The 22,456-nt window shown below is 42.1% G+C and overlaps 2 protein-coding genes across 2 annotated transcripts; both read right to left on the reverse strand.

Annotated features, from left to right (window-relative positions):
- Positions 1-7,436: 7,436 nt before the first annotated feature.
- LOC127315116 (BTB/POZ and MATH domain-containing protein 2-like) lies at positions 7,437-8,441 on the reverse strand. Its single transcript, XM_051345640.1, has one exon. The coding sequence runs from the start codon at positions 8,439-8,441 to the stop codon at positions 7,437-7,439; it is 1,005 nt and encodes a 334-aa protein (XP_051201600.1).
- Positions 8,442-10,494: 2,053 nt separating this feature from the next.
- LOC127311993 (peroxisomal ATPase PEX1) lies at positions 10,495-19,039 on the reverse strand. Its single transcript, XM_051342469.2, has 17 exons — positions 18,766-19,039; positions 18,033-18,206; positions 17,507-17,606; positions 16,971-17,432; positions 15,674-16,312; positions 15,464-15,555; positions 15,230-15,303; positions 14,385-14,604; positions 14,126-14,219; positions 13,575-13,729; positions 12,974-13,180; positions 12,635-12,835; positions 12,232-12,357; positions 12,063-12,124; positions 11,522-11,639; positions 10,716-11,015; positions 10,495-10,618 (listed from the first exon to the last, which is right to left on the reverse strand). The coding sequence occupies exons 1-17, from the start codon at positions 18,964-18,966 to the stop codon at positions 10,568-10,570; spliced, it is 3,276 nt and encodes a 1,091-aa protein (XP_051198429.1). The 5' UTR covers positions 18,967-19,039; the 3' UTR covers positions 10,495-10,567.
- Positions 19,040-22,456: the final 3,417 nt, after the last annotated feature.

The raw sequence follows: 22,456 nt of genomic DNA on the forward strand, positions 1-22,456 counted from the left end.
TTTGCTTTATGATTCACTTGTTTACTCATGTCATATACATTGTTTTGATCGCTGCATTCACTACATATGCTTTACAAATAGTATGATCAAGGTTATGATGGCATGTCACTCCAGAAATTATCTGTGTTATCGTTTTACCCGCTTCGGGACGAGCGTAACTAAGCTTGGGGATGCTGATACGTCTCCGACGTATCGATAATTTCTTATGTTCCATGCCACATTATTGATGTTATCTACATGTTTTATGCACACTTTATGTCATATTCGTGCATTTTCTGGAACTAACCTATTAACAAGATGCCGAAGTGCCAGTTGCTGTTTTCTGCTGTTTTTGGTTTCAGAAATCCTAGTAAGGAAATATTCTCGGAATTGGACGAAATCAACGCCCAGGGGCCTATTTTTCCACGAAGCTTCCAGAAGTCCGAAGACGAAACGAAGAGGGGCCACGAGGCAGCCAGAGCATAGGGCGGCGCGGCCCCCTGCCCGGCCGCGCGGCCCTATGGTCCGGGCCCTCGCGCCGCCTCTTGACCTACCCTTCCGCCTACTTAAAGCCTCCGTGACGAAACCCCCGGCATCGAGAGCCACGATACGGAAAACCTTCCGCAGACGCCGCCAACGCCGATCCCATCTCGGGGGATCCAGAGATCGCCTCCGGCACCCGCCGGAGAGGGGAATCATCTCCCGGAGGACTCTACGCCGCCATGGTCGCCTCCGGTGTGATGTGTGAGTAGTCTACCCCTGGACTATGGGTCCATAGCAGTAGCTAGATGGTTGTCTTCTCCCCATTGTGCTATCATTGTCGGATCTTGTGAGCTGCCTAACATGATCAAGATCATCTATCTGTAATTCTATATGTTGCGTTTGTTGGGATCCGATGAATAGAGAATACTTGTTATGTTGATTATCAAAGTTATATCTACGTGTTGTTTATGATCTTGCATGCTTTTCGTTACTAGTAGATGCTCTGGCCAAGTAGATGCTTGTAACTCCAAGAGGGAGTACTTATGCTCGATAGTGGGTTCATGCTCGCATTGACACCGGGACAAGGATGTAAAGTTCTAAGGTTGTGTTGTGTCGTTGCCACTAGGGATAAAACATTGATGCTATGTCTAAGGATGTAGTTGTTGATTACATTACGCACCATACTTAATGCAATTGTCTCGTTGCTTTGCAACTTAATACCGGAGGGGTTCGGATGATAACCTGAAGGTGGACTTTTTAGGCATAGATGCAGTTGGATGGCGGTCTATGTACTTTGTCGTAATGCCCAATTAAATCTCACTATACTCATCATGATATGTATGTGCATGGTCATGCCCTCTTTATTTGTCAATTGCCCAACTGTAATTTGTTCACCCAACATGCTGTTTGTCTTATGGGAGAGACACCTCTAGTGAACTGTGGACCCCGGTCCAATTCTCTTTACTGAAATACAATCTACTGCAATATTGTTCTACTGTTTTCTGCAAACAATCATCTTCCACACAATACGGTTAATCCTTTGTTACAGCAAGCCGGTGAGATTGACAACCTCACTGTTTCGTTGGGGCAAAGTACTTTGGTTGTGTTGTGCAGGTTCCACGTTGGCGCCGGAATCCCTGGTGTTGCGCCGCAATACATCCCGCCGCCATCAACCTTCAACGTGCTTCTTGGCTCCTCCTGGTTCGATAAACCTTGGTTTCTTTCTGAGGGAAAACTTGCTGCTGTGCGCATCATACCTTCCTCTTGGGGTTCCCAACGAACGTGTGAGTTACACGCCATCAAGGTTCACGCAAATATTCTTCGTAACATGCATCACGTCGATTACAGAGCGGACATCTAGGACTTTCCAATATTCTAGCTCCCAGAATATAGATTTCTTCTTCCACATGGCTACGTGCCCGTCAGCTCCCTTCGGAACTGATTGTCCGCCAGGACCCTTTCCAAAGATGACTTTCAAATCCTTGACCATATCAAATACCTCAGCACCAAGCAGTGCTCCGCAGCTTCGGCCGGTGATCTGCCTTGCCGTTGTAATGCTTGCCTTTCTTTCATCGGATGAATTTTCTAAGAAATCGACGATGCCCAAGGTACACGTTCTTCTTACAATTTGGCAAATGTACACTTTCAGTCTCATGTAAGCAGTGCGTGCATGCATTGTATCCCTTATTTGACAGTCCCGAAAGGTTACTAAGAGCAGGCCAATCGTTGATGGTTACGAAAAGCAACGCTCGTAGGTCAAATTCCTCTTCTTTGTGCTCATCCCACACACGGACACTAGGTCTGCCCCACAGCTGTAAAAGTTCATCAACTAATGGCCTTAGGTACACATCGATGTCGTTGACGGGTTGCTTCGGACCTTGGATGAGCACTGGCATCATAATGAACTTCCGCTTCATGCACAACCAAGGAGGAAGGTTGTAGATGCATAGAGTCACGGGCCAGGTGCTATGGCTGGAGCTCTGCTCGCCAAAAGGATTCATGCCATCTGTACTTAGACCAAATCTTATGTTCCTTGCGTCAGCTGCAAAATCTTTGAACTCTCTGTCGATCTTTCTCCATTGCGTTCCATCTGCGGGGTGTCTCAACTCCCTGTCCGACTTACGGTCCTCTTTGTGCCATCGCAACAACTTGGCATGCTCTTTGTTCCTGAACAGACGTTTCAACCATGGTATTATAGGAGCATACCACATCACCTTGGCGGGAACCCTCTTCCTGGGTTTCTCGCCGTCAACATCGTCACCAGGGTCATCGCCTCTGATCTTATAACGCAATGCAGTGCATACCGGACATTCATTCAAATTCTCGTATTCACCGCGGTAGAGGATGCAGTCGTTGATGCATGTATGTATCTTCAGAACCTCTAAACCTAGAGGGCAGACAACCTTCTTTGCTTCGTACGTACTGGCGGGCAACTCGTTATTCTTTGGAAACATATTCTTCAACATTTTCAGCAAGTTTTCAAATGCCGAGTCAGCTACACCTGCATGTGCCTTCCATTTCAGCAAATCCAGTGTGCAGCCCAGCTTTTTCAGACCATTATCGCATCCGGAGTACAGCGACTTTCTGTGATCCTCTAACATGCGATCCAAATTCTCCCTCTCCTTTTCAGTTTCGCAGCGTCTCCGTGCATCAGCAATGGTCCGACCAAGATCATCAACGGGCTCATCACGTGCCTCTTCTTCACCTTCCCCTTCACCTTCCCCTTCACCTTCAGCATCCTCCATGAAAGTATCACCGAAATGATCAAGATAGTTTTCATCGATGAAATCATCCCCTTCTTCATCTTCTTCCATTATAACCCCTCTTTCTCCATGCTTGGTCCAACAATTATAACTTGGCATGAAACCGTGCCGAAGCAGGTGCAGGTGAACTTCTCTTGAGGAAGAGTAACCATTCTGATTCTTACAGTCAACACATGGACAGATAACAAAACCCTTCTGCTTGTTCGCATTAGCCACTACGAGGAAATCTTTCAAACCCGTAGTGAACTCGCCGGAGAGTCGGTTACCGTACATCCATTGCCCATTCATCTGCATTATTATAATATAAAATATATAATTAACCATCATGCATTTGTTAAACTAACTAGCTATAAACAATAGAATTTAAACAATGAACTACACACATGCATATTTTATAAATAATGACACATATGAAAGGTTCAAGTTGCTAACCGCAATCGAGGAGGAAAAAATAAATGAGGAAGCTCAAGTGTGGCTCCGACACTTCATATCATGTTTGTTTCATGCTCTTGGGGCATTTCATCAAACACCTTGTGTGCATAAGAGGAACCAAAAGCAAACCTACACCCCCTTGTGAAGCTTGTGAAGAGAAGTGGCACCAAATGGCTAAATGCTGTGAGCTGAGGCCCTTTTATAGGGATGGGCCTTTAGTCCCGGTTTGCCTGGCCAACCGCGACTAAAGGCCTTCGGGCCAGGCCTGAGGACCTTAAAGCCCCTCCCGTCCACCAGCTGGCCACCGAGCGCGCTGGGCCCAGGTCTTTAGTCGCGGTTCGCCACCCGAACCGCGACTAAAGACCCCATTAGTCGCGGTTCCTATATTTTGGCGACTAATGAGGCTGGACGGAAGGTCATTTTTCTACCAGTGTACAGTTTCATTAGTAACTTTTGCTTCAGTTCATTTTTGGCTTTGTCCTCGCGACTGTAATAAGATCGTTCAAAAGCACTTGCGGCTATAGGAACGGTGGTTATCTCCCCATCTACAGAAGGCATGAGCCCGCCTCTCGCCTGTCACCCTACAGGCCTACCATACTCTCCTAGTCCTATTGCCCTCTCGGTATTCAGTCTTTCCTTCTTCCCTTTCTTCAGCCTTGATGCTTGTTGTGTGTTTTAGTTCAGGCAGGCTATATCTTGTTCTGTTGAGCCAGCAGGCAGCCAGGCACCATTTCGTCCCCCTTGTGATTTTGAGTACGGGCAAGCACAGTAGATACATTACGTGTGTAGACCCTACACTAGTGCTCCCGGTAAATTCGTACGAATTGTCACAGTTTTTTAGTACCTTTTTTTTAGTAGAAGAATGCTCATCAAATATCCATCAAGATTGACTCCAAATAGTATTTTGTTCCTTGAAACTTGCACACCGCTGATTGGTAAGAAGGCTGAATTTGTATTTCTTTGGTTGTCCAATGCCTTAAAGGGTCCTTTGCCGCATGATTTTTCTTGCGGATGGAAATAAGAAAAGAAATGAAGTCACCAGGATCAGGTTTCATCAACAATATATAGTGAGGCAAAATAAACAAATCACAGCCTGATCTTGGTTTTGTCCACTTCAAAAGGTTACAAAATACGTAGTATCTTGAAAGTCAAGTAAGCAGTACGCGAAAAACATATACACTAATTACAATTGAGAAAGTGAGGTGTCAGACCATGTAGCTCCCTACTTCTGATGCAAAAGAGCTACATCATACATAGAGGTTGACCCGATGCTTTCCTCGTAGAGTGCAGCATGTCTTACTACCATATCACTATTAGGTACCAATTAAGTCACTGCCATCGACGAGGTTCTCAAGTCAGGGGGTCATATGAACACAACATGAAGTTTGGCATAGGTAAGGTCGTGACGCGTGATCGTAAAAGAACGATGCGCTGACCAACATCAGTGATGCAAGATAACTAGATAAACAAGAGCATATAACTTGCACAAGATAGAGACATATTAAGAAATAAGGTAAATACTAGCATGAGTTAGAGATCATACCACATAATAGATAACATAGTGTTTACCACTAGAATACCAATATGTCTCACACACCACATAGGACATAGTTTTTTCTAATATGGCGAGTTCGTTTTCTTGCATGTTTTCCGCAGTCATTCTGTTTTTTTGGTTTTTTTTTTATTTAGCTGGTTTAGTGCTATGGTTCTATTTTTCTCTCGTTTCCTTTTTATGTATTTTTAATTCATTCAAATAAAATAATATTCTTTTTAAAATTGTTGGAAAACAAAAAGGTTCAGATTTAAGAATGTAACTGTTTTAAAATCATTCAGTGTTGAAAAATGATGATACTTTTTTAAAAATGAAATTCGATTATTTAAAAAATATTTATTTTCACATTCCAAAAGGCTCGAATTCAAAATTGTTCAAATTTCAAAATGTTGAAATTCACAAACTGATCAAATTTCAAAATGTTTAAATTTGAATGTTTTTCAGTTTTAAATTTTCCCAAATTTGAAAATTGTTCATTTTTGAAGTATGGCCAGATTTGGAGAACATTTTAGATTTTAAAGAAATCTAAATAAAAGAAGAATTAGCGAAAAAGAAAAAGGTAAAAAACAAAAAATTGCTTAGAGCACCGAAAGAAGAAGTAGCTATTATTTTTTGATAAAAAATGTATTAATATCCCGAATATACAAATTTCATTTAGCCTCTACACGAACTAGATGTTCACAGACATCAAAGATGCTTGTAGACAAGACTAAAATAAATGAAGAAAAAAAAAGAAAAGTGCCGTTGCGGTGATGAAACACTCGCAACAACAAAATTCTAACCATGAGGAAAGACAAAACAAGGATTACAAAAGAGATTCTCCAAAAGTACCGACTCCAAAAACAAAACAATGTACAAGAGTTATCGTCGCCTGAGTTTTCACCTTCAAGAAAGTTTGTGTCTTCATGAAGATCATTGACAGGTATAACCAATGAAGGCTAGACCTTTAGACTTTTACCCTGAAAATCACGACTCGGTACTCAAGGAACACCACCTTAATATACATGCTATACCTGTTACTTTTTACAGTACTTTTTTTGTAAAAGTAACTAGCATAGCGTTTGGAGGGTCACGCTATTTCATTTAGCACGTTATTTGTTTTTCCTTACTATATAGTTGGCTTGGAATTCTAGTGGGAATTGGAGCTCTAGGAACAGACTTTAAAGCTTGGTTTCGTACGGTGTTCCTCTAAAACAATATAAGCGGAGGAGATCTGGGTGTGGATCTTGAGGTACGTCGTGTTTCTATTGTTTGGTTTCATCGTTTGTGCCATGAAATCCGCCGGCCTGGATTCCAAATCTTTGACCATGAAGCACTAAAGTACTACATCAAATTAATTGGAGGGGAAATGCAAGGCAGCAATTTGCTCAAAACATGTATAGATGGACACACGCTTTCATTTCTAGGTAGAGACAGGGACAGGCTTCAACTACACAATGCATGCATCATGAGCACAAATAGAAATTAGTATAGTACCAAATCTTGGACCTTTAGCATCCGTTGGCACTATGGTTATCCTTCAGATCTTTCTGCAACGCGCAGTCTTGAGAAGGTCAATCACCACCAATGGGCAGCTAGCCTCCAGGTGCTTGTACCCATCCGTCTCCAGCACAGAATTGAGAATTTCAGGGCCACCAAGGATGAACTCCACACATGAACTAACAAAAGGGAGCCCTGGACCCTTATCCTCTCCCGCGACTCGAGAGGCGATTTTTCTGAGCCACCCCGTCAGATCCACCTCGCCGCCGGCGGCTCGCCGGTTTCCCTCCCCTCCGTCTGCCGCTTCGGCGGCGGGAGGTGGGGGGAACCTCGGGCCCCGGCGTGTATATAGCGTAGGGTTTACTAGGGTCTTCGTTGGCGGCGTCAGGGAGGCGGTGGCGCGGCCGATGTTGGTGTGCGTTTTGCAGGTGGCGCTCTTCCTCTCCGGCCTCGGTGCTCGTTGGAGTGGCGTGGCGGAGCGCTCCCTTCTGCGTGCTCGCGGTCCCTCGGGGTCGCCGGGTGCGCTGGATCCCCTTCCAGATCTCGCCGCGGCGGATCTGGTCGACACTTTTGAAGCAGCTGGAGGTCAACCAAGGCGAAGTTGGCGACGGAGCGAGGCGGAGGCTCTCCGGAGTTCGAGGTCCGAGAACTTCCCGTCCGCTCGGGGATCTTCTCCCATCCAAGGCGTCTATGGAGAAGGAGCGGCGGCGCGTCTTCGGCACGTTTCTCTCGTCGTCGCCGGCATCGACCTACAGGAGGACTGGTGTGTGTTTTCTATGTTTGTGGTGCTCCTCTCTGTAATACCTTGATGTAATCCGGCTGTTTCCTCGCAAAAAAAAAAAAAGGATGAACTCCAAACAGTTGGCCTTGAGTAGCGAGCAGCTGTGCTGCTCCGCTAAAGCTAACATCATCGCCGCCGTGTGGACGCTGATGCCAGCAGAGAGCTTGCCAACACAGATGAGCTTTAGCCTGTCAAGACCGTACCTGTCAGCAGCAGCAAATAGATGTTCAGCCATCAGCGCCTCCTCCTGTTTCTCAAATTCTGGCACAGTGTCGGTGTAGATGAAGCGGAGCAGCGCCTTGAATACCCCGACCTCCATGTCATCTATCGCAACAGCTTGTGAGCTCTTCTCCTTCGTTTCTCCGAAAAACTCGGCCATGAAAACGGGAGATCTTGCGGCCAGTATGTTCTTATGCGCGGGAAAGGACTCGCCGGAGATGAGAAACGTGACGTCTGCCCCTGTTCCGCTCTGCAGGAGCTCACCGAGGTGCTGGTTCAAGGTGTAGGACGGTGCAGCCATTTCTTCAGCCGTGATGGTCGGTTCAGGTAATTCCTTGAGCACTGTGATGGCGCATTGCAGAGTCAAAGTATCATTCTTGAGATAACCTCCTGCCAGCTCCTTTCTACGCACGAGCCACACGGAATTTTGGCCAACAGGATTATACAATAATACACTGTCCTGTTCTTTAGGTTCAAGATTTCCACTCGGATCTACGACACGACAGACCAGGACCGTCTTGCACACGCGCGGTTTATTGAGGAGGATGAGCTCCACGGCTACCCACAAACAGCCGAACTCGCTGGTAGTGAACATATTCTTTGCCGGATAGACACGGATCTCCCAGTCATAGCCATCTACGCAGCATGGGGATTTGATGCAGTCATTGCTGTCTAGCCTGGCGCTAAAGCCTTTGATCTTGATCAGCCGCACCAAACGCACAGCTCCGTTGTGATTTGCGCAGGTACTTTCCATGGCGAAGGTGGATAGTACGTGGATGTTGGTTTCCGCCCACGGATTCGAAATCTTATTGCCAAAGGCACCTACCGTACGTGCCTTGTCTCTTTTCTTTACTTATTAACTCACGGCACAAGCTGATACTACTGTTAAGCTTCATGCACTAGCCACTTGAACCAAAAGTCCGAACTGATGGAAAAAGCTAGGCAATCCACATATACACTTCACAACACCCCACTCGCGTGTGACGGGAGAAGAGAAAGTCAACACGTGAAATAAGAAGAGCACACCGAAACAGCGGTGGCTAAAGAGGGGGGCAACAACAATTTTTAGACTTATTGCGAAAACCATGTGAAAGCCAGGATTTGAACACGAGACCTGGAGCTCTGATACCATGTTAAGCTTCATGCACTAGCTACTTGAACCAAAAGTCCGAACTGATGGAAAGGGCTAGACAATCCACATATATACTTCACAACAACTACTAGGTACCTAAGCTGAGTGTGCTTATATACACACCCAAGGTTGCAATACGAAACCGACTTAGACCTGGACTCACCTACTAAACCTAGTCAAACACCAAGTGCTAGTGCCAAACGGCAAGGCAACTTCATGACTAGGACACGTGCACTAGTTAGGAAACAAACTAGATTACGGGCAACGCTACGCAACGGGCTCCGGATATTGAGCCGAAAATCAGTCGTTCTCCGCGCCGTCCGATGACGATTCGACGGGTAAAATTAACTGTAACACGAATTTTGTGATTTGCCCCCTACTTTTGTAAACTCAATCCGCAGTCCCCTTACATCCCCAGTTAACCCGAAAGGGTATTTTGGGCCTAACCTTCTCAATATTTACGATAAAACTGCCACTCGACGACTGATCCGAGTCTCATACATAATATTGCAACAAAATTTCTCAATCCGCTTACAAAATATCTGTACTATTACAACAAAAAAATTATATAAAATAAACAAATAGTCTTATAAAAAAGTGGTTAAACAACAATTAGATTGGTTTACAACAAAAATTGACAGCAATTACTATAAAAATCAAAAGCTATAACAACAAAAAAACATGTGTTCGTGGCTGTGAAAAACTGGTTAAAAATAACACATTATACATATATCCAATTACAACAAAAATCACCATCTATTTTAACAAAAAATTATTGGCGCTTACAACAAAATAATTTATGGCAAACGTCCAGGTAAACATTACAACATCTCTGATTTCTCTATAACTTTTATACGTAATTGTTACACAACTAACGAACATATACAACATCTCTAGGAAAAAGAGTATCCATGACTAAAACAATTACACAAAAAATCACAAATAATTACAACAAAAAAGTCATGCGTTTACAACATATCAAGAAACACACATTTTCATAACATATCACTTAGAAAAATCTACAAATCATGTCGTGTGAGTTTACAACAAATTTTTATCTAATTGTTATAATCTTGAAACAACACTATAAATTTCTTTAAAAAAAGCAACACTCCAGTTTTGGGCCGAAAAACGGCCGCGTGGGAGCGAGCGAGGACGACCGATCGCTGGCGATCGATCGGTCGCCAGATCGAAAGCGTTTTCCCAAATTTATTGAAAGTAACGGTGGATACTGATGGCATGCGCGACACTGCGTGTGCAAATTTTTATGAGATGCGTGTGCAAATGTTACCGGAGTGTTAAACGTAGGACACATGTTTTGAGGAACTGGCTCAACGCTCTGGGGCGTGGCCTATCGCATTTATATGTGGGCACAAAAAGGTACAATACATGTACTACATATACAAGTTTCAGAGGCTATACAAGTATAAATACAAAGTCTTAAACCATTCCTCAATCTTAGCTGTAACCTGAAGTTTTCAGTAGGTTAAGATTGCATCTACAACCTATAAACAAAGGAAGAGACAACGGTTTGGTGAAGATATGCATCATCGAGATGGAGTCGTCATCCGGGTCGTCTAATAACTAAATATATCATGCCTGATTAATTTAGAACATTCACCCGGTTCATCGCAGCCCCACGCCAGGCTGAGATGGAGTCGCACGCCAGGCTGAGATGGAGTCGCACGCCATCCGCACGACGGAGCGCTCAAGCCAATGGACGAGGCAGAGTTTCCATTAACTATTTATCATGACTCAGCTACAGCTACCCTTTGGGTCTGGCCATTAGCTTCCCTTCTCTGCAAACAAATAGTAAATCTGATCTTAGTATAAGAGCAAAGCAGAGTAACAAAAAAGAACCAAGTTAACTAGACTGGCCCAAAAAGGAAGGCGCACCTGGGTGGAAATTGAAGACTTCCTTGAGGTTGAGAATTGGTTGAACAGCTGCCTCAGGCTCATCCTATCCTCCTCTGAGGTTGATGGTCTGGCCTCTGAAGCAACAGACATGAGAGTTCCTCTAGTGATACCAGGCGGCCCTTGTGGAGTACTGCTACAAGCTTCTCCAGATTGGCGTTGCACGGCCTCCTTGGCAGCTTGCAGCCCAGCGTCTGTGAGTATAGCTTTCAGATCAGCGCCACTGAACCCTTCAGTCATTGATGCGATTGGTTCCAGATCGACATCGCTTGCCAGAGGAAGCTGAAACATTCTCAAAGTCAGACCAACAATACTCGCCAAAGTTTAATCTCGTAGAGTGTATTTCCAATCATGTAAAGAGGAGAATACATATCACCAACCACCCCACAGAGGTAAATCTCAAGTATGTACTATGTGACAATTGACAGTTCAGATAGAAATAGTTGCACTTCTCTAGATATGGATTATATCTTCCAGTCACTCCATTTGAAATTTCCAAGATCATATGGGTCTCACAATAGCAGGGAACTCCCAGTTTTTTGTAGTCTATTTTGAGGAAGAAGTCAACACAAAGTGGTCCTCTAAGCCAATCCAGATAGCAGGTATAATTCTATGCTGAATACTTGATATATGCTGTCTACGCTAAATTACCAACATTCCTCGCTGCAAAATTGTGGTAACTGTTTGACTCAAGAAATCCTCCTAATAGTGTTGAACAGCAAAGTAATTTTGAAGACACCATGTCACATACAGGGATAAGAGAAACGCTTTCCCAATAGGAACTTTACCTCCTTGGAGAGCACCCTGAGAATGTCCAGACGCTCATTCCGTTGGGGAAAGTCACAAAACACAATCCGATCAAATCTTCCAGGTCGTAATAGTGCAGCATCAATTGCACGTGGCTTGCTGTGTATACAAAGACAAAATTATTCTTCACAAGCATGTGTGTTTGGCTTTTCTATAGCAGAATTTGAGCCAAGGGGAAAAAATATGCAAGCTAGAACCAATTTCCTAATCAACTTGTGAGAGAATCAGTATGGTTCTTTGAATCTTTCGGGAAGTTACTTCTGTTTAAAACTGAATAGGTTACGCAGCTAAGCATGAACTTATGGCCCTACTGTGTGCTTTTAATGCGAGGATGCAGGGTTAAACAGCTTACCAGGACCAGTATTGAGGTATCAATATCATGTTTCTATTTTAGACGTTACAATACTATAAAACTGAAGAAAGCCTTTTTTTCTTTCTAACAATTGTTTAGAGGGTTTAAATATTGTTCTCTTTTTTTATCAGTAGCAGATAATGCATCTGTCAGCCTTTACAACAACTTACTTGGTGGCAGCAAATACAAATACTCCTGTCAGAGCTTCGACACCATCTAATTCCGTCAAAAACTGCACAAATTATGAAAATGTTATTCAAGAAATCACACAGTTTTTTTAGCAAACCAATTAGGTAGCATAGCTGTTATCAAGCTGCAGTGAGGCCTCAGTTCAATTACCTGGTTGACAACACGATCAGTAACTTGTGTACCATGTTTTCCTCGCTGTGGTACAAGAGACTCGAATTCATCAAAGAAAAGTAAACAAGGTGCTGCCGCAGATGCCTTTGCAAACGTATCACGAACCTATGAACAAACATTTTAACATGAGAACCAATTATCCTTTTTTTTTTTTACTTTCAGGGAGCTATTAACTTTTAGTGATCAGCAGCTATTGTCGACTACAGATATGTAACTATCCAAGATACTAAGGTAAACCTATAATCTATCCTGAAACACTAGAAAATGCAGAGCAAAAGGAACGATAAATCATTTGACTCATTTTTGCTTCTGTAAACTAATTAGGATCTGTACTGCTTGTTGGTTCAGAAAAGAAACATGATTCAAAATAATAGTTCCTCACATATTGCTCAGTAGAACCAATATACATATTCATCAATTCAGGCCCCTTGATTGGAATGAAACGTAAAGAATATGCAGCAGCTACAGCTCTCACAACATGGGTTTTTCCGCAGCCTGTTGGGCCATACAAGAGGATGTTTGATCGCAGCCTTACGGGAGCCGCAGTAAAAAACTTCGGATATTTTAGTGGCAATTCAATAGTCTGCAATGAAGATTAATTAAAGGTAAGCAGAAAGCTCCAAAGATTAGTTCACTCTTCCTTTTCATGAAACTTTGATGAGATAATCATCCATACAATCCTTGTAGTATGAGAATAACATGAATTATTATGTATACATACCTCTTTTATAACATTTACAACTTCGGAAAGTCCTCCAACATCTTCCCATCCACTGCTACTTTCAGGAGAAAATTTACTAATATCACGCATTGCAACAGGAGAAAAGTCCATCATGGCTTTCAGGAAGTCTTCCTCCACCAGATTTACACTAGAAGACCCAAGCAAACGATCAGAAGCAGCCAGCACAGCCTTATCAACCATAATTTCCTACAATACAAGAGTATAGAAGGCATGAGAAAAACCAAAACACAAGTGAGAACAAGTGTACAACATTACAGCTCAGGCAGGCCTATGAACCTAACACACAAAGAAAAGCAGAATGGAAGCATGCTCCTGTTATGTATTCGCTCCATCAGCCCTTTGATGTGAACTCGTAAGCTTAGCCAGGTCCTGACATTAGGACATTTGTGTTTGATAACACACCGAGTTTACGGACTGGCTAATTCACGCAAGAGATTAAGTTTCTGAACAACAAGTAATGAAATTTGATTTGTTTATGACAAACTCCTAGTATCGAAACATCCCCAGCGATAAAGTAAAACCTCTTTGTAAAATACTCGTAAGATTAAATATATCATTATCAATGAAAGAATAAGATTACCAAATCATATGCATCATAACCATCACATTTCGACGCAATATCACTGACAATTTCCGCAGAACATACTAAGTGAAGCTTGCCAATTGTCTGCCTCAGTATCTCTATACGCGCAGGTACAGACAGACCAGGAACTTGTACATGAAGATCAAATCTCCCTGCAATAAAGAGTTAGAGGTTAAAAAATTATGGATACTTTTAAAACGATTAGAACTTCTCCTGGTGTGGCTGATCTGCAAGCAATACAATGACTGTTTTCAGTGACACATGAGCTTCCATGATGGAAGTCATGACGGAGATAAAGAAAGATAATAAAGAAGTGTTCAAAAGTGAGATAGTAAGATAGGTATTCTTAGGTGTGCAGTAGGTTACTCATATCTTGTATTTGTTAACCTACTGTAGTTGTCATGCCTACGGGCAACTGCTTGTTTTCACAATTCGTCTAACGAATGAAATGATCCCTGGTGAAAATATTGATACATATATCTCCTGTGTATTCTCAGAAAAAAAAATGGTTGAGCTTTAGATCAGAGGAACATGAAAGGGAGAAAAACCTGAGGAAGTCAACTCATCTGGAAGGCACTTAAGTGACTTAACTGAAGCCACAAATGCAACAGGCCCATATCCACACATGCCATGGCTTTTATCCTAAAAAGAGCATGAAGACGTGTTCGAAAAACAGTCAATAACATACAGTAGTCAGCAGTAAAATGACAAATATTCTTGCATCCAGTGAGAAGTTAGGTTTCCTTTCTTGATTTTTCTTCACAACAAATGAAATAATAGGATTGTAAAACTTAGGGACAGACTTACTCTGTACTCATCTATCACGTCTACCAAGTATTTCGCAATAGCACCAGAATTAGAGGACTGAGATTTTCGGTTGTCTGGGGAGAATGAAATTAGACTATCCAGATCATCAAATAATACGATTGAGGGAGAGTGGACAATAGCTTCATAGATATACTCTGCAATTGCTTGAAGTTGCTTCTTGTTATTCTCAATAGCTAACTTTGAGCAGTCTATATAAACCCTACATATGAAAAAATATGCATATATCAATACCATGTTAAAGAAATATTTGGTGGCATGGAAACATATTTATTTAAACATAAATGAAGCCCTAATACAGGTTTACCGCAGATTTTTCCCTCTTCTTTAAAGGAAACAAAATCAATCTAAACTAATCTGTGGCTTAACATGTTTTATTCATCGCCACATAAGCACTCAATCAATTTGCCCAAAAGTAAACGAAAACAATTTTGCATAACAAACATATCAACTTTAAAGCAATACAAAGGACTGAGAATTATACCTACTAGTCAACTTGTTCTCATGGCTGAGTACGTTTCATTTCCGAAACCATCTGGGGCTTCCTACCCACAATGAAATTTTACGCCATTATTTTTTTCAAAAAAAAAAAAAAAACCTTGACCAGCAGTATAGTACCATGTTTTCCTCCATGAGAAACACTATAACTTGAAAAATATGAGTAAAAGAATAACTTCATGGCACTCAACTACTATGATGTACTAAGAATTGGCCAACTGGGGCAGCTGAAGTTAGCAAACTGAGAGCCCACTCAACAAATTGGTGGCAGGTAAAGGTGAAAAACAGAATCAAGAGGAGAAAGACATATTGCTAACTAAGTTGCTTACACATGAGCTAAAATTTCTTTATGTTCTTCAAAGTGTCTTGCAACAGCTTTGCATAAGGTTGTTCTCCCAGAACCCTGAAATGAGACAAAAGTAACGAATAAAGAGTAGTACAAAAGAACAGGAAGAAATGAAGATATTTCAGGATAAATTTGCTTCCAGTGCGAATAAGTAAATATTTCGAACCAGATTCATAAATGATTGCAATTAATCTTGGAGGTACGAAGGTGCACTTACTGGAGGGCCATAGATAAGAACATTTCCTGGGGAAGGGAAGTTTATTCTACTGATTTTCTTTAGAGATGTTGAAGATAAAAGGACACTTATCCCTACAGAGAAGTGGGCCAAGATTCAGTTAGATGGTGGATACTGTTAGTAGGATAATGGTAACCGGGAGCATAAAAATGATATATGAAAGGATGAATATAGATCATTAGAACAACTTACTCTTTTTTATATCAGAAAATTCATTCTCCAGCCAACTGAAAGAAGAGATACTTTTTTCAAAATATTTGTTTGCTCGTTCCGTTGTTGAATCAAGGGATATAGCTCTATTAAAGTCCAACTGCTGAACAACCTGTTCGAAGTTATCAATATCATATTCAATTGCCATGACAGGTTCCATTTTCTTGTGCTTGACACCAAAATCAGAGGTAACCGTCAAGAGGTAGATAAGATCAACAGGTCTGCCTCTTGTTTGATCAATCACTTGAAAGTGAAGCAATGTTTCAGATGGCAGAAGCACTGTATTTATTTCAAGTTGGGCAATCTGGGAGGAGATTCCCTTTAGCTGCCCAATAAGCCATGACCTGATGAAAGACCTCTCCTGCTTCAACTTAGAACTTTCCTCCCCATTCGCAGTTGCAGCGATGTCATTGAACCCACGCAGTATACTGATCTTATCATCCGTGGGAGGATGATCGGCTGAAGATATCTCACCTAGCCTTTGATAATTATCCTGTTCTTGACAGTCTAATGCACTGGTACTTTCAGAATTTCTCTCCAGCATCTTAAAGTAGACTGGGGAAATGTTTACTGACGGTGTATTCTTATTCACAATGGGTGAGAATCTCTGCACATAAACCCCTACAAAGAAACTTAAATCATTAGCACATTCCTAATAAAATAAAGTTTAGAAACACAACAGTCATAGAGTATTCTGCTAAATTGTGTTCTTATTTTGTCTTCTTATTTCTTTATGTTGCAAACAGAAACATCATTAAATTGTATTGCAGCAATATTGGAGAGTAAAGCAGTTTTTACTGAAAACTCTTCCACCTGTTTAACTAAAAATTAAGGCATTCGAGGGTGGTGCCAACTTATCTTTTGTATTAACGAAGTGCACAGGACACGACGTAGCTTAGTTAACTCAGTAATGAAAACATAACCAAAATAAAAGATATAGCCATCATCATTAAATGATAATAATATTAAAAAAATATTGGAACACTAATATCTATCCGGATCTAAAATAAACTTATATGAATTAATACAGTTTCCCATTTTTCAGCTTTTGTACTACTATACCGATCAAACAGTGGATGGACCTGAGAAGAATAATATGCCTCATAATGTATAACCTTATATTTACAAAAAAACAGAAACAAGAAAACAAATACCAGCCTATTCAACTGAAATAGTAGATGTATTGAGAAAGCATAATGTGCTTCACATGTTAAATGATCATAGTATTATGCAAAAAATAGGTGCAACTAACAAACATCAGGATCTAACAGATAATTACATGAATGAACACCTGTTCCAATGTAACAGCGGATGGATTGAGGAAGCATAATATGCCCTTTAGCAACAGAATTTGATAATATGATATGGACAACGATATGCCTATTCCTCTTTATACCAGACACTGAACCCTTAATCTGCTGATCAGATCCTTTTGCATTTTCTGTACTGCCCTTTGGCGAGAATTTTGGGGTGATACTGACTGACTGGAGATTACCGAGAGACAATTTTGCAGCAGTATCTGGGTGTATCTGAACAACATATGTAACAAACACACCCAGTTGAATTCCATTATATTCAAATCGATGTACATATTTCTCTCCCGCTTCCTGAACACGGAGCAGTGCCTTTTTATGGGGTTGTTCTTTGAGTGAATCTTGTTTAAGGGCACACTGATTAAAATCTGAGCCATCTTTTCGTTTCTTTGGTGCAACAGCAACTTCAGTTCCAGGAACAAGTTGAACTACGAAAACAAAGTAGGGAACAAAAAGGTTAACACAAACCAAAGGTAATGGACACTTAATTGGTTTGACTCACCTATCGAGTTACTAGGTGATGCTGAAACAACAAGAAATTCCACAATGTTATGGTCATGCAGCCATAATGGGAATTTCATACCATCATAAATAATACCAACCTACATTAAAAACAAAAAACGGCCATCAATCATAGCAAGTGAAGAAGAAGAATCTGAAAGCTTTGAATGTGGAGATGTAGTGCAACCTACAATTTATTTACGGAATTTTGCATACGATATTTCATATGTAACGCTAGACTATCATGATTCACGGACAACTAATAAAACCCAGGCTTCAGTGTATTTAATATTTTGCTGTAAGTTTGCAATGGTATGAGGTCTAATAAATTTGTTGATTTATCTGTGTAGAACTTTTAGAGAACATACAATCAAGCGCGGTCTCAAAGAAAATAAAATACTGCAAGCAGCACTCTAAATGTTCATCGAGTACACCCCAAAATAAATGTTCAGTTCAGTTTTATCGTTATGCTGATTTGGTGATAATACTTGTGAAAGGTTAAGGTGCATCAACCAACATGTTGTTACCTGTTTCAAAATGGCCACTTCTGCCAGCTCTGAGTTAAGCTCCAGTACTTCCCAGTCCTCCTCGCTTACTGGCTCGACGGAAACAAATTTGGCTTTTGGCAACACAGAAACAGCACTTAGCGATGCCTTTGTATTGTCAGGTAACAAAATACACGCAGCAAACTGCTGAGAAACCTGAAATAAGAATGTGCGTGAACATGGATGGCAATGCAGATTCTGGAAAGAGGGGTACATACACATGGTTTATTACCCATGAAAGCAAATTTTCTACAAAAAAAATGTCGGTACAAGAACAGTATGCATTTACATTATCTTTAGATATTTGAACATCTAATATGTGCCAAGAAAATGCAATGATGGATTTGCATGCGTTGCAATAACAAACAGCAAAGAAGCACACTGAAACTCGTGAGAATATAAAGAAGCAGCAACGTCAATTCAACCACACTACCAGTCCACTAGTTTGATGAGAGATTTCTAGATCCTGCATATTTCTTCTCAAGATTTTGGTTCAGAATTTCGGATGGTAAAACTGAAGATGCGAAACTGAAAGTGATGCAGACATTGCATCGCTTAAGATTTTTCTTGCACAATGCGAGGGTATAGAATTCCGGGCGTGAACTTAAAAACTCCACATTGCCATGGTAAAAAAACAGCTAAACTGTAAGAACTAACTGTAACCAAAACTGACCCTCCGTCCTCCTTGGGGACATTAAAGGTGGCGACTTTTTACCTCGACCGCATTGGGGGAGGCAGAGACGGCGCCTGCCCACGCGAGGCGCCAGCGCGACCGGTCAGGGGTGCGCAGCTCGAGGGCGAGGACGGCGGGGAGGGAGCCGGCGGCGGAGGTACGCTCGAGCGCTTGGATGACGGGGAGAGGGAGCGCGGCGAAGCAGCTCCGGACTCCAGGAACCGTACGCACCACCACCTCCATGAAATTTCTCGCGGTTCGATGCAAACCCGTACCCGATCGATCAGCGGAGGCCGGCGACGTACGGAACGGAGACGGAGGGCTCGCTCGGCTTGGGAGTTCCTTTAAACCGGCAAATCCGGCCCGTTTAAGGCTGTTTTGGGCTTCTGCTTCTGCTTTTAGAGTTGAAAAACAGAAGCCCAAACAAACAGCACGAAAAGGGGAAAAATCAAATAAAATTTAAATATAGACGAGCCCAGGAAAAAAATAAATCAGGTAGGCCTTTTACCTTTCTCGTTTTTCTTTATTTTTTCTTTTCTTTTCTTTTATTTTATTTTGTTTTTATTTTTAAGTTTATAGATTTAAAAATTATTAAATTTCATAAATTTGAAAGGTTTTGAATTTGAAAATTGTTCAAATTATGAAAAAATCATACTTAAATAATGTTTTAATTTGATAATTGTTCATTTGTTGAGAATCGTTAAAATTTAAAATTTGTTCAAATATTTTTTAAACCAATTTTGTTCAGGTTAAAAATATTTTGATTTTAAAATATTCCATAATTTTTTAAAAACATTTGTACATTTTTTGAATTTGAACATTTTTAAAGATTGAACAGATTTTGAAAAAAATGCATGAAGATAGAAAGAAAACGAAGCAGAACGAGGGAAGGAAGACCGAGCGAACAAGGGAACGAACGAGAACCAAACTAAGTACTACCTGCATCCCAAAGCTGGCTTATATTATTACAAATCATTAACATGCAAATATAAAATTGATATCATTAGATAGATAATAAAATATATTTTGTATGGTATCTACAAAGAGATCCCATCTACAAGATATCATATTTATTGATAGATTATTTTAAAAGTTTGGTCAAACTTTACTTGGTTTGACTTTTCAAAAAAAATTAAGGATAAAGATGAAGGTAGTATAAGACTATTGGACCTAGCCCACGTCTGGTCGGGGTCTGCGGCAAGTTGCACCCACCGACCAGGTCGGTGCATAGGTTTGACTGCACCTTTGCTAGAACGTGAATTCCAAATATAGCTTAAAATTACTAGGGCCGTGGCATATCTTCAAATATCTCCAATTCATTGTTAAAGACTTAAAGTAATCTCTACTATATTAAATGGCTAGAGGTGGTGAGATGGTTGGTACGTCCGTCTGCCTAGCCCACATCACAGTCCTAGGCGGAAAGAAAAAAATGATGAAATAACCGGCACACCTCCCACGCCCACGTACTCCGCATCCACGAACCCCCACCATACGGCTGGCCGCCCCTAACCCCCGTCCGCCCTCCACAGATGGAAAAAAATCCTATGAGACCGGGTCTATTCTCAGATCTTGATAGACCCATACCACGTGTCCTCCACAAATCTCAAAGCATCCCTTCTTCCCAAATGCTTTCTTTTCCTAATTCCTCAAGTCTTCTCTGATTATCCAGATGGTTTTATACTAACAGGTGCCAGACCTTGCCTGGACCGGGTAGCGCACGGTCGAGCGCACGTGAAACTACTTTGGCTAAATTAGGCACCAAATCTCAAAACAAGGAAGAGACAAGGCCAAACCAAATTAAATGCATACACGTACAGAGACCTTCAATTCAATAGCAATGGCTGTTCTACAGTACTCGTTGTGCGGTTTAATCTGATCTCGTGCAGCACAGCGGGAGCCAGAGCAATGGCCTGCGGTGGGCAACAGTTGCATCTGATGCGGCGATAATCAGCGGAGAGCCGGAGATGCGCCATATACAAATCCTAATATAGTCTGACATACTTGGTCGCCACTACGCGGGGAGGGTGAGCGGTCTCGCATCTGATTTCTACGTGTTCCTGTGTTCGTCCTATACGACTCGGTGAGGTCGGCCGCTGTACTTGGAGACATGAAAAATTAGGAACGAAATAGATTAGGGAAGAAGGGCTGCTTTGAGATTGGTGGAGGACACGTGGTATGGGTCTATTAGGATCTGAGAATAGACCCGGTCTCATAGGATTTTTCTCCCCACAGATGCCTCCCCAACTGCGCTGAATCCTGGCGGCGATCGAGGCGCTGGACGACGAGAACGGGCGGCAATCTCGGCCGAGAATCTCCCCTCCGCGCACGTCTCCCTCCTCACGGCCAACCCCCTATAGCATGAAGGAGAACGGGAAGACCGCCTTCTTCAAGAACAGCTACCCCAAGGCCGACGCCGCGCCGACCCCCATTCCCCCAAGCAGGACCGCAGCCGCCCGCCCAAGGCCAAGACCTGATCACGCCCACTCCGCCGCCCAAGGACCCCAACGCGCTGGCCTCGCCTTCCTCGAGGCCGTCGAGCACCAGGAGTGCCTAGGTGAAAAGAAGGCCCTCGAGGCGCTCGGGGCCCTGCAGGAGCCCCACGGCCGGTCACTCCCGGTCGAGCGCGCCCTCCGCCTCGCCGTTGCCACGCCCCCTGGGCCTCCTCTTCTACACAGCCTCGAGTATGTGGCGGCCGCCGCCACGAGATCATCAATTAATCGCAGGGCGGGGGTGCCGTGATGGCGGTTGTCAGGGCCGACGTGCACGAGCAGCACGCGCACAAGACGGCCATGGGCGCTGGTGGGTGGCTGGCCTGCGCCATGCTTATTACCGGAGATGAGCACCCTAATCTCCTACATCCTCACCCAGGTTGCCCAATCCCCACATGAATAGTGCAGATAATCTGGCACCTAGATATTTTGGACTGAATTATTTCAATCTGATCTTTATTTGCACTTGGTTCGGACTATTCTGGAAAGGAGCACTTTGATTTTTACTACTACGGCAGGTGGCAACCAGGGAGGCTTTTCTAAACCGTATGATGCCACATATCATCATTCTCTTGTTGAAAATAATTGTATTTTTGAGATCTGTTTTACCCAGTTAGAGAGAAGAGACACATAATTAAATCCAAGTGCAGTATCAGTTCTTATACAGTTCTGAACTATGTCCAAGTGCACTGTAAGTTCTTATACAGCTGTTTATATATTCTATCAGACCAACAGGTTTTCAGAGCCAAACATGAGATATAACTACATACCCTGTATTGCCAAGTACAGGGGCATCAATTGCGTATCAAAGTTGTGTGTGGGAACAAATCTATGGAGTTTTTTTTTTTGTGCAAGAATCATCTTACAAATTGGTTCGAGTCTGATTCATCTTTACTAGACACTTTTCACTTTGTTCAAACTCTACAAGTCTATGTTGACATTAAAATATTATCTGCACTCTGTAGATATATTATGGGTGCAGATTTATTGGAGCACTTGGTTTGATATAAAGTGTCAAAAAGATTATTGTATGGACACACATAGTTTTTGCATAATTTTAGTAACTGTGCTCTTCGATTTGTGATTCGTACTAATCTGTCTGGTACAGGTTGTATAATGGCCTCAAATTTCTTTGTTATGTGCTTTTAATAGAAATTATTCTACTACGTTTTTGCGTTGTACTTAAACTGTAGTGGCAACTAGAAATATTCTGATTTGAATGGTCAACTAATAATCAACATTTT

The sequence above is a fragment of the Lolium perenne genome, chromosome 7 (assembly GCF_019359855.2).
Source record: "Lolium perenne isolate Kyuss_39 chromosome 7, Kyuss_2.0, whole genome shotgun sequence".
Lineage (NCBI taxonomy): Eukaryota > Viridiplantae > Streptophyta > Magnoliopsida > Poales > Poaceae > Lolium > Lolium perenne.